We start from the raw sequence: 22,600 nt of genomic DNA on the forward strand, positions 1-22,600 counted from the left end.
TACATCATGAAATGATGACCACAGTAAGTTTAGTGAAACTTTACCACCTCATATATATACAAGATAAAAGAAAAAGAAACAATTTTTTTTTCTTGTGATAATTTTTAGGATTTACTCTCTTAACTTTTGGAGATAAGATACAGCAGAGTTAGTTATGTTAATCATGTTGCCCTTTACATCCCTAGTACCATACAAAGATAGTATATTATTCTTGACTATATTCCCCCTGCTGTACATTTCTTCCCCATGTCTCATATTTTGCAACTGGACTTTGTACCTCTTAATTTCCTTTGACTATTTCACTCATCCTTTTATCCCCTTCCACCTGTTTGTTTTCTGTATCTATGACACTGTTTCTGTTTTATGTTTGTTCATTTGTTTTGTTTTTTAGATTCCAGGTGAAATCACACAGTATTTGTCTTTCTCTGTCTGACTTATTACACATAGCATAATACCATCTAGGTCTCATTTCCTACAGCCCTTTGGCTCTCCCATTTGCAAGCCCCACCAGCCTTCAAATCCAGAAGTTCTGGGGGCTTGTTTTCCCAGTGTAAGTTCCCTGGGTTGGAGAGCCTGATGTGAGGCTTGGACAGCTTTGCTCCTTAAGAAGAACTTCGGCAGTTAGGATTATTCCCTTGTTTGTGGGTCGGAGGTGTGGGTCTTGACTATAAAGCATCTCTGCCTCTTTTACCTGGCTTGTTGTAGTTCCTTTTTTATATGTTTAGCTGTGGAAAATCTTCTCTGCTGGTCTTCAAGTTGTTCCCATCAATAGTTGCTCTGTAAATAGTTGTAATGATGTATCCGCGGGAGGGGGGGAGCTCAGGGTCTTCCTACTCTGCCATCTTGGCTACATTCCATAAAAAACCAAGTGGATTTAACAGAAAAGTTCTATAGCTTCAATCCTCAAAGAAAGAATCAGAAGAGAGCCTGGAATGTATAAATGAGAGAATAAGCAAAAGTCTATGTTTTCTCTTGAAAACTGAAGAAGCTTGAAGAAGATGGGAGTGGAAATAGTTTTTGTAGAGACTGAGCCTGAGTTGATGAGAAAAACATAGAAACATAATAAAACTGTAATATTGAAGCTTAGGTTGATGGTATTGTCTGGGGATTTTTGGTGAAACAAATATTTTAGTTGTGTGATTTTTTTTCTAACTGCTAATGGTAACCAGCGGGTCTAACGGTGATCAGGCTAATGGTGGGCATACATATTGGAAGATTTGCTAAGGGAATACAAGGAAAGGCTAAAGGACATGGTAGTTTGGTAGTTTGACAAAGGGTTATTTTAAAAAGTGAATCAAGAAATTTATGCTGGATAAAGAGAAAAAATACAGCAGAAATAAATTCCCAAAATAGTATATCTAAGCACATTATTTTCAAATTATAGAAAATCAAAGATAAAGAAAAATCCCTAAAAAAAGCCAGGAGTCAGGGGGAGAAACACCTTATTTACAGAGGAACAAAGGTAAAAATTACTTACAGCTTATCTTCAGAAAAACGTGCAAGCAAGAACAGAATAGAGTGAAATATTTAAAGTGTTGAGAAAAAAACCCCACCATATATGAGACCCAATTCATAGGGGAAAAGGAAATAAATTAATGGCCTAGAGGTTCTGATAATTTTGGCTAAAAGGTTTAGTGGAAATAATAATTTCTTTCACTGGAAGAAATGAGAAGTTGTGTTTGGAATGTGAGTGGTGAAAACTTAATAATCTAAACTCAATAATATTCTGAAGAAATAGAAATCTAAGTCAAGAATTTTAAATCCATGCCAACTATGAGAACAGTTGCTGACCTGCAGAAGTTGTTATGGGCTATTGTATACAACATTCATCAACTGAGAACATGCAGTAGCTGAGCTTAAGGACTATGATAAAATAATATGTCTTTATCCTTTATAAGTCCTTGAATGGAAAACCATAATGACAAGATGAAATAATTTCACACAGGTTGTAAGGAATGGGAAAAATCAAATATATTGTTGATGAATGTGAATTGCCTCAGATAGGACTTTTTATATATGTCTTGGTACTTACTAACATGGAGCTCCTTTGGCTGTATTAAATGTTATCTCCAAGCAAAAGATGTACTACATTTAAGATATGCATATGTTCTTTATATAACTTTACAGAAATAATCATTGTAATATGGTCATTTCATATTCCTACAGGATATAGTTCCCAAAAGAGCTCCATTTTGCATGTCATACTCATAACCTTTTACATTAAAACCTGCTTTTGCTAGGTGATTAGATGTGATCTGAGATGCTATATCAGAGCCAATGCAAGCTATCATAATTTTAAGGGAGAAGCTCACATTATGATATTATAGCCCCTATAAAACACATTTCTGTTTCTATTCTTTTCATTAAACATAATTCCTGAAAAACTGTAGAATTACCAAAAGAATTACAACTTACTTTTCAAAGAATATACCTTGTATGATACAATAACATGCTATGAACCTTTTGTGTTAATTACCTTAAAAATCTGAATTGAGGCATTCACCCTCTCTTCAAAGGATGCACAATTTCTTTATAGGTTTTCTTTTTTTAACTTTCTATAATCAAATTTACTTTCTCTGGCTTTTTCTCCTTCCCTTTACATGGATAACTTTTTTTTCAAGTTAGCCTCTGAATTAATTATTGAATGAAAGGAAGTGTTTTTTAAAAGAGATTTTCTAAATTCTTTCTCTTACAAATACCTTACCACTGTTCCAACATGGCTTGAATGCAGATAGAAAATGGAAAATGCTGTTTACCCTCACAGGGGGCAGTCGTTGATTTAGTGTAATTGTTACCACATGCTCTCAACTAGAAGGACAAATACATAAGCAGGACATAGTTCTTTTTTAATGATTTGTCTGTGCTCCGTTATTTGAAAAGTGGATTGCTTCATATTGAATTCAATGGCATACACTGTTAATGGCCTGCATTGTTTTCTTTTATTTAGAAACACAACCTACATCTTTGTGGGCAGCAATAAACTAAGTTAAAATGAAATAAAACAAAATAACGGGGAGAGTGAGTAACATATTTTATTCTTCCTTTCAAGTGTTTTATGGGTTGGTAATGACATTTGAGCTGCCTTTCAGTGGAACTTCTAAGAAAGCCCCTTAAGTGGGGTTTCCTGGGCAAGTCCCCTTTAATCCCTCCCTTTACTCTTTGATAACAGAGCTAATGGAAGGGATGCTGGAGAAGAGTTAAAGAAGAGCTGGATCAATGAAACTTCTGACACCTTGGACTGCCTAATTTCGTACCTTTTTTTCTTCCTTGAAAAAGCATATTTGTAAACTTCTATTTGTCACTATATTTTGGATGTTCTTACATGAAGCGGAATGGAATCCTACATGAAACAGTCTAAATAAGATAATTTCAGAAATAAGCAAGAAAATTTTTAAGGCCTATTTGTGAGAAAAAATTCCAAATTTTGAATATAACATGGACAATCAGAAAACCATAAAATGTAAAGCAAGTAAGGTTATCAAACTAAAAAATCTCAGGTCTTATAAAGTATCATATTTAATAACATAGATCACACCATGACTGTTTAAAAACACTTTTTGAAGATATATATATATATATATATATATATATATATATATTTTTTTTTTTTTTGCGGTACGCAGGGCTCTCACTGTTGTGGCCTCTCCCGTTGCGGAGCACAGGCTCCGGACGCGCAGGCTCAGCGGCCATGGCTCACGGGCCCAGCCGCTTCGCGGCATGTGGGATCTTCCCAGACCGGGGCACGAACCCGTGTCCCCTGCATTGGCAGGCGGACTCTCAACCACTGCGCCACCAGGGAAGCCCCAATTTATATATTTTTAAATGCCAATTATTACATGAAGCTAGAGATGGTTAATAACAGAATATTGGAGGCAGTAAAAAAAAAAAAATCTAAACAAATTTTTGAGCAAAAATACCAACAATATCTGCTTTTTTGGGTCATGATAATAATAGCTTCAGTATCAAGACATGTCCAGCCTCTGTAGCTGCCAGGATTCGAGGTAGAGGGCATGATGCACTTTGGCTTCCAGAGACAAATTTGGTCCCAATGGTGACCAGTAAAAACCATCAAAACTACTCTATTGTCATGCCTACTCTATTGGACATAAAAATTTATGACATATTAAGGAGCAGAGGGAAAGAAGAATAGAACCCCTTCTAATTTGGACAAGGAGGGCTTGGAATTGTTATACTTTAGAATATTCATGCAAAATAAAACTGAACAAAAATGAAACTAAATATATAGATTAACTTTTTACCCACACCTGCTGTTGAGTGACCTGCCAAGAAATAGGAGAAGAAAAAAAAAGAAATAGTTAAGAAAAAAAACTCTCCTGTGCTGGTGGCGCAGTGGTTGGCAGTCCGCCTGCCGATGCAGGGGACACGGGTTCGTGCCCTGGTCCGGGAAGATCCCACATGCTGCGGAGCGGCTGGGCCCGTGGGCCATGGCCGCTGAGCCTGCGCGTCCGGAGCCTGTGCTCCGCAGCGAGGTGAGGGGGCCGCAGCAGTGAGAGGCCCGCGTACCACAAAAAAAAAAACCTCTCCTATTCTCAAGCACTCAAATGCTAAAGTACTTAAAATAGATTTATTGTATTATTTTTATACTTGCAGCATGCAGTGTCTCATTAACTCATCTAATTAGCATCTTCTACTAATGAGGTCTAGATTAGGGACTTTCTTTTTATATGAACCAATTAGTTTTCATTTCTAACATGGACTGTTTCACTGAAACTGTATCTGGGCATTTTGAAAATTCTTATAATCACCAATGGGTATGTACTGATGTATCAAAGTATCATGCTGTACACTCTAAATATATACAATTTTTACTGTCAATTACATCTCAATAAACTTGGAAAAATGTGTAACTCTATTGGTAGCTACTATTTATCACAACGAACTATTATATTTTATCACGATAAAAAGATATACAAATATTTTAATTATATTCAAATCATGATTACAGATACGAAGCATATGATACTTTAATGGAATATTTAGCTCAATAATGCAAAAAGAATATGTTTCTACATATTCTTCATCCATTACAAAACATTCATATAGTTCTTAATTCTTCCTTTATAAATAAATCACGTTTGTTGTTACATTTGTATAAATAGATACATACAATTGAAATCATTTTGTATGAGTATTTATAGATTATTATTATTATTATTATTATAGCTTGAGTACTCCTCTATCTTTACCCCAGGAACCACATTCTATCTATAGCTTTACTGACCCATGAGAGAGGAAAAAAAACACAGCGGCTTTTTAAAGTTTCTATTATCGTATGGTTTGCTAAAAAAGGTTATATGGCCAAGCCTGTCGCCAATATTTCAGCTAAATATTCTGCATAGAAGAGCACAAAAATTTTGGGAACAATAATGCAATCTAGCTCATTTAGTGGATACATTTTAAAATCCTCAGCTAAATGTTAAACATCTTATTCAAATTGCCTGGGTTATTTATTACTTTCCCCAAACATATATCTATGTAAAGCTATAATAAAACTTAAGTTTCCATTCCATTGATAACTAAAGCAATGGCATCAGACTTTTAACGTACAATTGTTAATACGTTTGGGGTTATGCTTATTCGATTATGTGAGATCATGGTGCGCCTCTGTATTAATCTGCTCAGGCTGCCATAACAAAATACCATATACCAAGTGACTTAAACAACAGACGTTTTATTTTTCACAGTTCAGGAAGTAGGAAGTCAGAGATCAGGGTGCCAGTATTGTCAGTTTCTGATGAGGTCTCTCTTTCTGGCTGGTTAGCAGCAACTATCTCCTAGTATACATGGAGGGAGAACAAGCCCTCTAATATTTCTTCCTATAAAGGCACTAATCCCATTAGACCAGAGCCCCACCTGCAAGACCCAAATTATCTCCCAAAGGCCTCCAAGTACCATCACATTGAAGGTTAGGCTTAAACATATGAATCTGAGGGGGGACACAAATACTCAGCCCATAAGAGCCTGCAACTTCTAATTCCATGCCTCCTTTTCCTTTTTGCTGCTTACTGTTTAAATCTTATTGTTGTAAGAAAATTCTATCTGAGTAGATGTCTCCGTTTGATGCTTTTGAAGTACTGATTTATTTTGAAGTCTTTATAATCGTAGTCTTCATTTTGATGTATTTGTGTCTGTGCATTGTTGCCCAGGAGCCATACCTGCTCTCAGTTCTCATTATGAGGACTCAACACTATTGTCAATGCTCTGGATTTCACCTCATTTGTGAAAGAAGTTGTGCTCTCTCCCTTAAAATATGGAGATGAGCCTAGATTATACAGGTGTGCCCAATGTAATCAGAAGGGTGCTTAAAAGTTCAGGAAGAAGACAGGAGAGAAAGTCAGAGGAAGATGTAACTATGGCAGAAAACCACAGAAAGAGGCAAAGTTGCTGCCTTTGAGATAAAGGAAGGGGCCCACGATGCCTGGAATGTTGGGAGGCTTTAAAGGCTGGAAAGAACAAGAAAATGGATTCTTCCCTCCAGCGTCCAGAAAGGAACTCAGCCCTGCTGACACCTCAATTTTAGCTCAATGAAGCCTGTGTTGGACTTCTACTCTATGCAAGTATAAGATAATAAATATGTGTAATTTAAGCCACTGTGGTAATTGGTTACAGTAGTTATAAAAAACAAATACAAGTTTTCAGAAGGAAAAAATATAGCATTTCATATCTAGTTTTGGACACTTAGAATATTTCTAAACCTGTGAATAATAGAATACACTAATAAATTGTAATGTGTCCTATCACACCTACAGTGACAATAAACAGGAATTAATTCCATGTATAGGTGAAAATTGCATTTGGGAAATTATAACCAAAACAGTATGTACTAAATAAAAGTGTTCAAGCTAATTTTTTTTGTCAATATCTTAGAAATTACTACTTTCTTGGATAATATTGAATATTATTTGCTGAGAGTGGGGAATGGAATGTCAAGTTAGTGCAGACAAGACAGTGATCAAATTATATCTATTAGAGGTGGATGGACCTAGAGTCTGTCATACAGAGTGGAGTAAGTCAGAAAGAGAAAAACAAATACCATATGCTAATACATATATATGGAATCTAAGAAAAAAAAAATGGTCATGAAGAACCTAGGGGCAGGATGGGAATAAAGGCGCAGACCTACTAGAGAATGGACTTGAGGGGAGAGGGAAGGGTAAGCTGGGATGAAGTGAGAGAGTGGCATGGACATATATACACTACCAAATGTAAAATAGATAGCTAGTGGGAAGCAGCCACGTAGCACAGGGAGATCAGCTCGGTGCTTTGTGACCACCTAGAGGGGTGGGAATAGGGAGGGTGGAAGGGAGGGAGACACAAGAGGGTAGAGATATGGGGATATACGTATATGTATACCTGATTCACTTTGTTATTAAAAAATTATTAATACTTTTATGGAATTAATGAATTTTGGTCATTATTTTCATGAAATACTTAGTAAGTAAAAACATTTTCACACTGTTATGAAACCACGGGAAACTACAGTTTAAAAGTGCAAAAGATTAATTTCATCCTTGAAAAGATAAAGTAGAAAATAACAGAGACATTCTATAAAATTATAGGTAACATTTAACTTGCTACAAAGAAGAAACAAAAAGAATGTAAGCCAAGATTAGCATGAAGCATAATTGGTATGGATAAAAAAGAGTCATAAAAATAAATTCAATAATCCTTAAAACAGAGATCATGGGACAATTTCACTATTGCACTCCTTTATTTTAAAATAATAAATTATAATAACTGTAAACATTTTAAAAGAGAAACTATGTAACAAACCACCAACAATTACCCAGAGTTAAGGAGAAAGATTTAATCATATTTATTCATCTACCTTTTAAAAATTTTTCTAATGTACATTAAAATAAGTCTCAGATATCAAAGTCATTTCACCCTTACAAACTTAATAAGCATATCTGATAAATATAGATACTGTTTTATAAAATCACAATCCACATTCACAAATACAAAAATAATGACTCTGATATCAACTAATGACTCCAAAATAAAATTTCCCTATTCATCTACCAAATTCATATTTTTAGTTTTTTAATTTAAATTAGAATTCAAATGAGTGCCACACATAAATTTTGCTATTATGTCTCTTAAGTCCCCTTTAATTTAGAGCTAATGCATCCCAATTTTAATACGTTATTAATTAATAAAATGGATGCACGTTATCTTGCAGAATGTCTTAAATTCTTTGTTTCTTTTGCTTCCTTGTGCTGTCATTAATTGGTTCTCCCCCCCACCACTTTGTTTGGTAAATGAAAGCTAGCTCTAGAAGCTTGATTAAGCTCAAATGCTATTAGATGCTCCACATTACATCATATCAATGACACGAGGTCTAGTTATTGGACATTTAATGAAGTTAAGATTGATCTGTGGCTCATATGGTGATATTATAGTTCCTCCATTAGAAAGATCTCCTAAAGTATTTCTATACTAGTTTTATAAATTGCTGACTCTTCCCTGAATCACAGATTCCACTAAAGAATTATTCCTTTCACAATTGTTAGCTAAAACTCCGTTTATAAAGAGAATTTCTCATCAACTAGGGCAACTGCCCTGAAATAGATTTCATACAAAGATTGAATAAATTGTTAATTCTTTTATTTTGCTTGACAATATTCAGGGCAAGGAATTTTTGCCTCAGATATTATCAGTAGTGTCCAATCTTACCCTTTTTGTTTTGGTGGGGGGGTGGTGGTGAAGGTATGGTAGATTGCTTTATTGATCTCATTAATTCCTCTTTCTCCTACAAGAAAAATGTAAACATACACCATTTGCTAATTGATTTACAGTGTCTCCCAGTATACAACATATATTTTCCCCTCAATAACAAACTTGGCTCTGTAACTTATTTTGGTCACTGAATGTATGAAAACTTTACTGTCCAAATAGAACTTTATTATCATATGAATTAGCTGAATCTCTTGTGTTACTATCTTCTATAATGACATAAGTATGTCATATAGGGGCTACACCTTCTTCCTCAGCTCTAAAACGTGAAGACATTTGAAGCAGAGCCCAGCAAAGCCCACCTGAGCTGAAATGAGCTGCACAGATTTACTCTCTACCAGCCCCAGCCAATCCACAGGCACACAGCCAGACACATCAACCACTAGTTCGGGAGAGTGACCCACCCATATAGGGTTAGTTTATAGACCACCGTATTAGGAAACCTATTTATGCCTATCCCTTTGAGAGCAAATGTCTGGGGCATGACTTCAAGAAGCTAACTTCAGTGAATCAAGATGGTAGCGTGGGAAGCCACAGAGTTCACGTCTCCCCACAACTAGGGCTCCTGCTGGATGATGGCGGGGGACCCCGATGCCAAAGGACACAGGAAGAACCCCCAAGTGAACCGGTAGGATGTGGGGGAACTGAGAGGGGAGGAGAAGTGGAGGCCAGACAGGACCAGTGCCCCTGAGGGGTGGCTGGGCAGGGAGGGTTTCCATGCCTGGAGGGACCCTCAGGGGCTCAGATCAGGGGGAGCGGGTCCAGCGTTTCCCCTGCCCAATGGACCAGGGAAGTCTGCCCAGCTCTCAGGCCAGGTCCTACGCCCTCAGAGGTCCCCTCCAGGCTGCGTTCGTACTAGGCAGTAGGAGGGAGGCCAGGGTAGAACAGGAGAGGCAGGCGGGGGGGGCCCTCCAGGAGCAGGAGAGGTGCGGAGGGTGTTTGCTCCACCCACTTGGGCACAGGGAGCCTGCTAGACTCCCAGGTGGGGTCCACCACCCTCTGGGCCCCTTCTGTCCTGTTGAGCCTAAGCCCCACCCCACACAAACCCCCGGTCTTTGCCAGCCTTGTGGGTCATAAGCATAGGCCCTGCCCCACCCAAACCTCACCCTGCTTAGGCCCTGCCCTCCACAGGCAAGGGCTTTTCCTCCGTTTTTTTTTCTCCTCCTCTTTTTTACTATTGTGGTTCTGTTTTACCTTCCAGTTGTTGTTTCATCTATATTTATATTTTTTCTAACATAGCTGTTAATTTCCTAGTCTAATCTTATTTTTTACTTTGTTATTGTTCTGTTTTTATTTTATTTATTTATTTTTTGATGCTCTGTGCAGCTTGCAGGATCTTGGTTCATGAGCTGGGGGGTCCGGCCGAAGCTGCTGCAGTGGGAGCTCCAAGTTCGAACCACTGGACTTACTTCTAGAGAAGCTCAGACTCCAGGGAATAGTCATCGGAGTGAGGTCTCACGGAAGTCCTCACCTCAGCACCAAGACCCAGCTCTAACCAACAGCCTACAAACTGCAGTGTTGGAAGCCTCAGGCCAAACAACCAGTAAGACAAGAACACAACCCATTCATTAGAAAAAGGAAAAAGAAAAAATGAGATGGCAAAAAAATATGTTGCAGATGAAGGAGCAAGGTAAAATCCTACAAGACCAAATAAATGAAGAGGAAGTAGGCAATCTACCTGAAAAAGAATTCAGAGTAATGATAGTAAAGCTGATCCAGAATCTCGGAAATGGAATGGAGGCACAGATTGAGAAAATACAAGAAATGTTTAACAAAGATCTAGAAGAACTAAAGAACAAACAAACAGAGATGAACAACACAATAACTGAAATGAAAAATACATTAGAAGGAATCAATAACAGAATAACTGAGGCAGAACAAATAAGTGAGCTGGAAGACAAAAAGGTGGAAATAACTGCTGAGGAGCAGAATAAAGAAAAAAGAATAAAAAGAATTGAAGGCAATCTCAGAGACCTCTGGGACAACACTAAACGCACCAACATTTGAATTATAGGGGTCCCAGAAGAAAAAGGGAAAAAGAAAGGGTCTGAGAAAATACAGAGATTAGAGTGGAAAACTTCCCTAACATGGGAAAGGAAATAGTCACCCAAGTCCAGGAAGCACAGAGAGTCCCGACAGGATAAATCCTTGAAGAAACACACCAAGACACATATTAATCAAACTAACAAAAATTAAATTCAAAGAAAAAATATTAAAAGCAGCAAGGGAAAAACAAAAAATAACATACAACGGAATCCCCATAAAGTTATCAGCTGATTTTTCAGCAGAAACTCTGCAGGCCAGATTGGAGTGGCAGGATATACTTAAAGTGATGAAAGAGAAAAACCTAAAACCAAGATTACCCAGCAAGGATCTTATTCAGATTCGATGGAGAAATCAAAAGCTTTTCAGACAAGCAAAAGCTAAGAGAATTCAGCACCACCAAACCAGCTCTACAACAAATGCTAAAAAAAACTTCTCTAGGCGGAAAACACAAGAGAAGAAAAAGACCCACAAAAATAAACCCAAAACAATTAAGAAAATGGTAATAGGAATATACACATCAATATTACTTTGAATGTCAATGAGTTAAATGCCCCAACCAAAAGACACAGACTGGTTGAATGGATACAAAAACAAGATCCATATATATGGTGTCTACAAGAGACCCACTTCAGACCTAGGGACACATACAGATGGAAAGTGAAGGGATGGGAAAAGATATTCCATGCAAATCAAAATCAAAAGAAAGCAGGAGTAGCAATACACATATCAGATAAAATAGACTTTAAAACAAAGACTGTTACAAGATATAAGGAAGGACACTACATAATGATCAAGGGATCAATCCAAGAAGAAGATATAACAATTATAAATGTTTATGCATCCAACACAGGAGCACCTCAATACATAAGGAAAATGCTAACAACAGTGAAAGGGGAAATTGACATAACACAATAATAGTAGTGGACTTAGTGGACTTTAACACCCCACTTACACCAATGGAGAGATCATCCAAACAGAAAATAAATAAGGAAACACAAGATTGAAATGACACAATAGAACGAATAGATTTTATTGATATTTATAGAACATTCTACCTGAGAGTGGCAGAATACACTTTTTTCTCAAGTGCACATGGAACAGTCTACAGGATAGATCACACCTTGGGTCACAAATCAAGCCTCAGAATATTTAAGAAAATGGAAATCGTATCAAACATCTTTTCCTACCACAATGGTATGAGATTAGAAATAAATTACAGGAAAAAAACTGTAAAAAACACAAATGCATGGAGCTAAACAGTGCGCTACTAAATAACCAAGAGATCACTGCAAGAAATCAAAGAAGAAATAAAAAAATACATAGACACAAATGACAAGGAAAACACAATGACCCAAAACCTGTGGGACAGAGCAAAAGCAGTTCTAAGAGGGAAGTTTATAAGCAATTCAATCTCACCTCAAGTAACAAGAAAAATCTCAAATAAACAATCTAACCCTACACCTAAAGCAACTAGAGAAAGAAGAACAAAGAAAACCCAAAGTCAGTAGAAGGAAAGAAATCATAAAGATCAGAGCAGAAATAAATGAAATAGAAACAAAGAAACCAATATCAAAGATCAATAAAACTAAAAGTTGCTTCTTGAAAAGATAAACAAAATTGATAAACCCTTAGCCAGACTCATCAAGAAAAAAAGGGAGAGGACCCAAATCAGTAAAATTAGAAATGAAAAGGAGGAAATCACAACTGACACCACAGAAAGGATTATAAGAGACTACTACAAACAACTATATGTCAATAAAGTGGACAACCATGAAGTAATGGACAAATTCTTGGAAAGTTACAATTTTCCAAGACTGAACCAAGAAGAATTAGAAAATATAAACAGATGAATCACAAGTAATCTAATTGAAACTGTGATTAAAAATCTTCCAACAAACAAAAGTCCAGGACCGGATGGCTTCACAGGTGAATTCTATCAAACATTTAGAGAAGAGCTAATACCCATCCTTCTCAAACTCTTCCAAAAAATTGCAGAGGGAGGAACACTCCCAAATTCACAGAGCCACCCTCACCCTGATACAAAAACCAGAAAAAGATATCACAAAAAAAGAAAATTATAGCGCAATACCACTGATGAACACAGATGCAAAGTCCTAAACAAAATACTAGCAAACAGAATCCAACAATACATTAAAAGGATCATACACCATGATCAATTGAGATTTAGCCCAGGGATGCAAGGATTCTTCAATATACACAAATGAATGTGATACAAAATATTAACAAATTAAGGAATAAAAACCACATGATCATCTCAATAGATGCAGAAAAAGCTTTTGACAAAATTTAACACCCATTTATGATAAAAACTCTCCCAGAAAATGGGCATAGAGGGAAACTACCTCAACATAATTACCTACCATAAATGACAAACCCACAGCGAACATCATACTCAATGGTGAAAAACTGAAAGCATTTCCACTAAGATCAGGAACAAGACAAGGATGTCCACTCTCACCACTATTATTCAATATAGTTTTGGAAGTCCTAGTCACGGCAATCAGAGAATAAAAAGAAATAAAAGGAATACAAAGTGGAAAAAAGAAGTAAAACTGTCACTGTTTGCAGATGACATGATACTATATATAGAGAATGCTAAAGATGAGACCAGAAAACTACTAGAACTAATCAGTGAATTTGGTAAGGTTGCAGGATACAAAATTAATGCACAGAAATTTCTTGCATTCCTATGCACTAAGAATGAAAAATCAGAAAGAGAAATTAAAGAGACACTCCCATTTACCATTGCAACAAAAAGAAAAAAATACCTAGGAATAAACCTACCTAAGGAGGTGAAAGACCTGTATGCAGAAAACTATAAGACACGGATGAAAGTTATTAAAGATGATACAAACAGATGGAGAGACATACCATGTTCTTCATTGGAAGAATCAATATTGTAAAAATGACTATACTACCCAAAGCAATCTACAGATTCAATGCAATCCCTATCAAACTACCAATGGCATTCTTCACAGATTAGAACGAAAAATTTTACAATTCATATGGAAACACAAAAAACCCGAATAGCCAAAGCAATCTTGAGAAAGAAAAATGGAGCTGGAGGAATCAGGCTCCCCGAGTTCAAACTATGCTACAAATCTATAGTAATCAAGACAGTATGGTACTGGCACAAAACAGAAATATAGAACAGTGGTACAGGATAGAAAGTCCAGAGATAAACTCATGCACATATGATCACCTAATTTACAACAAAGGAGGCAAGAACATACATGGAGAAAAGACAGCCTCTTCAATAAGTGGTGCTGGGAAAACTGGACAGCCACATGTAAAAGAGTGAAATTAGAACACTCTCAAATATCATACACAAAAATAAACTCAAGATGCATTAGAGACCTAAATGTAAGGTCAGACACTATAAAACTCTTAGAGGAAAACATAGGCAGAACACTCTATGGCATAAATCACAGCAAGATCCTTTTTGACCCATCTCCTAGAGAAAGGGAAATAAAAACAAAAATAAACAAATGGGACCTAATGAGACTTAAAAGCTTTTGCACAGCAAAGGTAACTGTAAACAAGATGAAAAGACAACCCTCAGAATGGGAGAAAATATTTGCAAATGAAACAATGGACAAAGGATTAATCTCCAAAATATACAAGCAGCTCATGCAGCTCAATATCAAAAAAACAAACAATTCAATTAAAAAATGGGCAGAAGACCTAAATAGACATTTCACCAAAGAAGAGAGATAGATGGCCAAGAGGCACATAAAAAGATGCTCAACATCACTAATTATTAGAGCAATGCAAATCCAAACTACAATGAGGTATCACCTCACACCAGTCAGAATGGCCATTATCAAAAGAATCTAGAAGCAATAAATGCTGGAAAGGGTGTGGTAAAAAAGGAAACCTCCTGCACTGTTGGTGGAAATGTAAATTGATACAATCACTATGGAGGACAGTATGGAGGTTCCTTAAAAAACTAAAAATAGAACTACCATATGACCCAGCAATCCCACTCCTGGGCACATACCCAGAGAAAACCATAATTCAGAAAGAGTCATGTACCACAATGTTCATCGCAGCACTATTTACAATAGCCAGGACATGGAACCAACCTAAATATCTATCAACAGATGAATGGATAAAGAAGATGTGGCACATATATACAATTGAATATTACTCAGCCATAAAAAGAAACGAAACTGAGTTTTTTGTAGTGAGGTGGATGGACCTAGAGTCTATCAAACAGAGTGAAGTAAGTCAGAAAGAGAAAAACAAATACCATATGCTAACACATATATATGGAATCAAAAAAAAAATGGTACTGATGAACCTAGTGGCAAGGCAGGAATAAAGATGTAGACATAGAGAATGGACTTGAAGACACAGGTGGTGGGAGGAGGAAGCTGGGGCAAAGTGAGAGTGGCATGGACTCTACACTACCAAATGTAAAATAGTTAGCTAGTGGGAAGCAGCCGCAGAGCACAGGGAGATCAGCTCGGTGCTTTGCGATGACCTAGAGGGGTGGGATAGGGAGGGTGGGATGGAGGCTCAAGAGGGAGGGGATATGGGGATACAGGTATGCATATGGCTGATTCACTTTGTTGTACAAGAGAAACTAACACGGTATTGTGAAGCAGTTATACTCCAATAATGATCTATTAAAAAAAAAAAAAGCAGCTAACTTCATAGGCTACACTTTGGTTTTCCAAGTTTGCACTCTTTTCTTAGGTCTGGGTCACATGACTGGGTCTTGCTTTTTGTTTGCCAATAGATTTGCTCTGATTTATTATTAGCTATTATGATGTTTCCAAAACATAAGAATTTAAATTGATCCTCATTATAACAATGGAATCCAACAGTGTTTATTAATTACTGAGTGATGTGCCAGTATACTATTTGGAAATTTGTATGTGTTTGATCAATAACCAAAAAAGTTCGTATTACAACATTTCAGACTAGGGTCTTCAGAAAAATTTATTGGCATTTTGCCAATTATAAAATTTAACAAATTAAACTTTGACTTTGAAGTATGCTACAATGCTCATAGTTATTCTCTCTTTGTCCTTGGCCTCTCAAAGATGAACGCACAGCTATGATGCCAGTGCTCAGAAGTTCATAGGATGAGAGAGTGACAGCATAGGAGTGAAATAGTGCAACAGAGCATCCATTATTTTGACTGCCTTTTATAATTACTAAGAAGTTAATTCTGGGATGGACTCTGCCAGAATGACAAATAATAAAATAATCCTAGAAAATTTTAATATTATGTTAACGTACTTGTTGCTGATGTTGGCAATTGAACATCTTTAATTACGTAAAACACTGCCATTAACACGTTTAAGATTTTTCATCTCTAAAAATATTACTTAATATATTAATTGTTTTAATTTCCTTAACTACTGTCTTGAAGGGAACTTTTTCTTTTCTTAATTAAAATTTAAATTGATTTCAAGAGAGAATGGTTATATTGAGTATAGAACTGATTTAATTACTTAGCAGTTTTACGTGTGGATTATAGTCCTGCTTTAGACCATATATCAAAATAGTATCACATCCTTCTGTCTTAAAAGAGTAAATCACCAACAAAATTGTACACAATCTAAATTCAGTGTAGTATTTATAATAATTTACAGTTTTTGAATCATGTTATATACATTTTAAATAAGAAAGGAAGAATTAATAGAAATGCAAAAAATAATTTTTGACATGAGAGAATAATTTTTCCAACCATCCATGCAGCTACTGGAAATAACTTTAAAAAAATTTTTGCTTCAAAGATAAATATGTTGAATGAGTGAAGTATGTAAATAAATCTGGTGAAACAATTTGGAAGTGATTGCTTTTGTCTGGATGGATATGAAAATATACTATGAAGAGGCAAGATGGGAGGAGAAAAACAAAACAGTACAGAAAATAGGATTGTGAGAAGAATTTTTGTTTGTTTGTTTTTTGTTTGTTGGTTTTTTTGTTTGTTTTTCTGAGGGGAGGAATGGATAGAGTGGGACTGGCTCAAAATCTGAGGGACTTTTATCACTAGTAAAATTTAGCAGAACATATTTCAGCAAAAGGTATGAATACCAATAATGAGAAATTAATTTCATGTAAGTGGAATGGCAGATCATATAGAGGTAGTACAAGAATAAATTTTATAATATTTCTAATGAATTTGCCTTCATATTGACAGAAGGAATCTCTAAAGTAGAAGATATTAAACAATGAAAAGTTTAATTGTCTGCAAGGGTTATACAATATGAGAATATATACAGTTGGAATTTGTGAAATCTTCCATGTGAAGTAAAGCTGATCTAAGCTGGAAAGTAAAACTTTTTATACTTTTTCACTATCATTATCAATATTTTTAAGTTTTTGGAATGACATTATATAAGGGTAAATCTATTTTGTACAATTAGAATTAATAATAGGAAAACTACTTTTTTGCATTGGCTGTGAGGATTTAACAAAAAAAATATATTTATTTACTCTGAGCTTATGAAATTATGACAACTGTGCTGTGTGTGATTATTTTATGAAAATAAGATGATGTCCCATACTATATGTTTAACTTGCTAGGATATATATTACTCAATCACATTTAAGGATGAAACAGTCTAGAAACAGAGTTTAAATTATGGATTTTTAAGGTTATGCTAAGCATTGCAATGTGGTACTAACCTTTTACACAGATGGAATTAAGTCTGTCTGCCATTTCAGCACCTGCCCTTCAGGGTGTTTATATCTGATATTTAAAGCAGAAGTAAATGCAGAAAGGAAATTTCATATAGAATAACCAATAAATATGTGTAAAAATTCAACTCTATAACTAAAATCCCATTACATATCTATTTAATCTTATTTTGAAGGAAATGCTTTTTTTCCTAGAGCAATAAAATGCTACATTTAAAATCAATCTGTGCGTAACCCACCAACATGGATTAAAACTCTAGCTTGTGTGACATTTTTAGCAGACTGTACAAAGTGGAAATGTCACCTTTTCTTTTGGGTGAAAGTCTTTTGGCTTTGCCTAGAATAAAATATACAGAGTTTAACATTAGCTTTAAAAACGAAAAATTCTCTGTTAACCTAAAAGTTCACCAAAATGTTAAGTCTGCAAAACTATTACTAAATAACAGAATGTCTAAGGGTGTATCCTTGGCCAAAGACGATAATTCTATTTCTTTGTTTCTTATTTTTCATTTGAGGAGTAATCCGAATAAACCAAAAATAATTTTCCTAAGACTATGTATGAAAATCTTCATAAACTACATTGTGTATCCACTCACCAATTTCCTTTGAAGTGTCATTTTGAAAGTTAAAGATCTATGATTCTTGAGTATACCAAGTCTACTGACGGGACCAAAGTAAATTAGAAGATGAATGTTACAGAGATCCTGATGTCTTGGCACTTCCTTTATGAACTTTTATATGCTGATGAGATGATTTCCCGCGGCCTTGAAGCCTTCAACTGGTTTTACTGATACATAGGTTAAAAGAGTATTTTATTACAGGATATTTGACATCTGTGTATCATGAGATAGAAGGATATTTTCAGTGAACTCAATAATTAATCTATTATGGTAAGAGTTTATTTTAAAAAAATGTATACATTGTCATAGGTATGACAATTTTGTAGTTTTTAAAATAAACATCAAGAATATGATTTTGAGATTATTCAATAAAGTATTATTTTTAGGACAAGGGAAAATATTGTCCAGGATCTAGGACTTAAACCAAATAGCTGACATAAAAAAAATCGTAAAAACAGAGGAATGATACATATTCTTACAACAATGTATTCTGTAAATTTAAAGGAAAAAAAGAGTCCAATTTTGATAGTTTAAAAACATGCCTTCTTTCTGTGGGTAATTAGAAATGAATATTCAGACGATCTATATCAGTGTGAAGAGAGAGGAATCACTATTTAAAATTGCCTTTATACTTGTATCTTCATTCAAATATAAAAAAAAATTAGAAATGCCATATAGTCTTAACTTAAGGATATGGTATGTGTGACAAGGATATAGCCTTAAATTAATCCCTTTTGTCTAAAATAATCATCTTAAATTTTAGCTTTCACATTTATGCTTAGTTAAAAAAATAATTCTCCTTTCCAGGCTTTTACATAGTTTGAGTAATTCTGACCCTAATAGTTATAAAACTTCGATAGGATAGTTTTGAGGGACATAAGCAAAGTATACCTGAAAGACTTCAGTAAAGCAAAATCCATAATTGAATATTCATCTACTCAGTGTTAATAATTCCACTTGTAATTTTAATTACAAAGGAAAATAAATTTCCTGAATTAGAATATACAACATGGCACACACAAAAAGAAAAAGCTTATACTAAACTGAGTCAAGTTAATAGGAAAAGCTTTATTTTGTGACAGTGATTATTAAAGCTTATTCCATTTTTTGATATATTTGAGGACATGTATAAAATGTAAATTTTATATTCATACCAAAATATCTTAGCAAAAACATGTAACAAATTAAATTTTAAAATCTCACAAAAAACCAGAAGTCAAAAAAGAATGTCATACACATACATACAAAATAATTGTTATAAGATTTGTGAAAGGTCTATGTGGCAGCTTCTAAAATAACTCCCAATGATCTTTGCCACCTGGGGTGGATGTGTGAAACGCTTTCCTCTTGAATGTGTGCTATACTTTGCATTGCTTCTAAGCAGAATAATAAAAGTGATGAGATATCAAGTTACCAAAATACTGTGACTTAAATCCCTTGCCATCTCTTGCTCACTCTTGTCCTCTTATATGCTTCCTCTAATGGACATCAGCTGACATGTGGTGAGTGATCCTATGAGAAGGCTCCAGCCAGTGAGAAACTGAGGTCCTCAGTCAAACAATGTATGAGTAACTGTCAACAGTCACTTGGATGATCTTGGAAGTTCTCCCAGTTGACCCTCAAGATGATTGCAATCTTGATTGATACCTTAACTGCAGCTTTGTGAGACTCAGGGCCATAGGACCTAGCTAAGCCACATCCAGGTTCCTGAGCATAGAAAGTATGAGCTAATAAATATTTGTTTTAATAATACATGAAATTTTGGGAATATTTGTTCTGCAGGCATAGAAAATCAATCTAATCTTCCTAAACACAAAAGCAAAATAAAGAAGATAAAGCTCAGACATAAAACATTAAATCATGTATATATTAAGAATGACAAAATAAAACACTTGGAAAAACATACTCTTCATAAACATGTAAAATGTTAATATTCTTATATAACAACCTCTTAAAATCTTAAAAACACAGAATATCTTATGATAATGGTAAAAATGTATATATTACTTATGTATATGCAAATATATCTGTCCAATAAAAACACAAAGGAAGTTATATCTTATTAATAATAAAATCAATTAACAAATTTGATAACTTTTTAAAGATTTAATTTTTTTAGAACAGTTTTAGGTTCACAGCAAAATTGAAAAGTAGAAATATTTCCCATTAGCCCCTGTGCCCACACATGCACAGCCTCCCCCATTATCAACATCCTCCACCAAAGTGGTACATTTGTTATAATTGATGAATGTACATTGACACATCATAATCACTCAAACTCTATTGTTTACATTAGGGTTCATTCTTGGTATATTTTATAGGTTTGGACAATGAATGAGAGTTCCTATTGCTCCACATCCTTGCTAGCATTTCATGTTCTGGATTTTGGCCATTCTAATAGGTGTAGAGTGATATTTCACTGTTGTTTTTATTTGTGTTTCCCTGATGACATATGATGTGAAGCATCTTTTCATATACTTATTTGCCATCTGTATATCTTCTTTGGTGAGGCATCTGTTAAGGTCTTTGGCTCATTTAGTAATTGGCTTGTTTTCTTGTTGTTGAGCTTTAAGGGTTCTTTGCATATTTTGGATAATAGTCCTTTATCAGATGTGCCTTTTCAAATGAAGCCTTTCTTTTGCATTCCAGTAGGTGTCGCTATAGCAGAAGATTTTGGTTTCTCTTATCTCTTTCTTTTCTCTTATCAAAAACTGCCTCTAATTTTGAGAGTCTGCACTTTCCACCCTCCACCCGTCTCTGTCAGAGGTGTTGCCCCAACCCCTCTTCATAGCTTCTTTTGCCTCCAGGGGTTTTGGTGTCTTACTGCTACCAAGGTCGCTGACCTTGTTGCCTGGGGCACTGGGATGGTAGGTTCTCCAGCTGCCTCTGGGATTTCCTATGTCACAATCTCTGCTGTCACAGGGGAGGGAAACAGTGGGGCGAAGACAGGGTCATGTGGGCACCTCTCCAGTGCCCAGTGTTGCAAGTCTCTGCCACTGCACAGGGGGCAGGTAGAAGGCCAGAGTGGCAAGCAGAGCACCTTAGCAGCTGGAGGACAGGGTCCCAGGCCCCAGTGCAACTACTGCCTGTTGCCCCAGACGTTCCTATGGCTGGGAGGCCTGGATTGTATGTATGTACCAACTCCCCTGCTGTTACCCGTTCTCTGGGGCTTTGAGCCTGGGGGAATGTGATATTTTTTCTTTCATAAGAAACTCACAGAAAGATTTTTCAATTCATCAGAAAAGTCCATGAATACCAAGTATTAAAACCAAGGCAGAGACAAGTGATCGACAACAGTTCAGCAAGTTCAGCAACATTCTTTTGCTTTATATTCGAGATGTGCTGCCTGTAGCATAAATTAGTTTCAAACCTTTGAGTTTTTGTCCTTGTACTTTAAATAAGTGGTAACTGTAATATTTATGCCTTGCCTTATCTGCATAAGTGTAAGCTATGACAATTAAGGAACACTCTGCAAATAACTACCTCAGTTAAGGCTTCTGTTTACTAAGTTGGGGGTCTTTAAAAGAGGATGGAAGAAATTAGGTTTTAAAATAAGATGTGTAAAATATGCCATTGTACATTTATTGAAATTTCCAATTGCTTATTTAAGTTTAAAATGCACTATTAACTGACACTATACTAAGAACATGTGATTTTATCTTAATCATCCTGAAGAAGCCATTAAGACATCTGTCATTGCACTGTGTTGAATTTTTTTATTTATCTTATTGTCTCTCTCACTATAATATGAGCTCAGTGAATCCAGGTAGTAGGCTACATTAGTATTTTTATTGTCAGTAGATCCATGGCATATATAATACTTATAATTAACTTTTTTGCTCAAATAACTTAAAATAAAGAGGGTGAGAAGATTATAAAGATGATACATAACTAGGAAAGTAAAAAATATTATTTTTATACTTTAAAGTACAGTAAAAGTTTTTAGGGCACATACATGCTTTAGTCTAGATTGATCAATCATTTCAGACTTGAGTGCTAGAAAGTTAATTTTGATTCTCTCCCATTAGTATTTACATTTGCCTAAAGCAAAAGATAAAGTTATTTTTAGCAAGAAAAAATATACTATATCCAAAGGCTAAATCATTAATATTGCATTTGACAGTTTCACATTCAGAAATGAACTTAATGTGTTTACATTCATGTATCTTCTTTTCAGTCCACCCTATACTGAGAAGTCTGAGCCCAACCCCAGAAAGTCTATTGTAATCGACTATACAGATTTGTTCTCTCTGGGTTAACACCAAAGTAGATTCCCAGAGTGAAATTTTCTTCTCTTTTGTAATACCTTTTTTTATATTGAGATGAATCATTGTGTAACTATGACAGACAATAATCATAGTTGGAGGAAATGGCTGGCTAAGGACAGGTGTCATGATGTTTTTTGGCAGTACAGGAAAATGTACATTTGACATACTCAAGAAAATGACACTAATTGAAGGGTTCTCTTCATTTATCCATATTTGTCTGTTGTATAATTT

General features: G+C 35.4%; 1 protein-coding gene across 2 annotated transcripts in view; it reads right to left on the reverse strand.

The window, feature by feature from the left end:
• LOC307189185 (uncharacterized protein) overlaps window positions 1–22,600 on the reverse strand; it is a 347,413-nt gene that overhangs the window by 33,381 nt on the left and 291,432 nt on the right. For both annotated transcript variants that reach the window (XM_079927001.1, XM_079927000.1), the window contains exons 6-7: window positions 17,470–17,533; window positions 8,698–8,773 (exon numbers count right to left, since the gene is read on the reverse strand). In XM_079927001.1, coding sequence (XP_079783127.1) covers window positions 8,698–8,773; window positions 17,470–17,503 — 110 coding nt within the window. In that variant the 5' untranslated portion in view covers window positions 17,504–17,533. The remainder of the gene's footprint in view (window positions 1–8,697; window positions 8,774–17,469; window positions 17,534–22,600) is intronic.

This window comes from Stenella coeruleoalba (genome assembly GCF_951394435.1).
Source record: "Stenella coeruleoalba genome assembly, chromosome: 1".
NCBI classification, from domain to species: domain Eukaryota; kingdom Metazoa; phylum Chordata; class Mammalia; order Artiodactyla; family Delphinidae; genus Stenella; species Stenella coeruleoalba.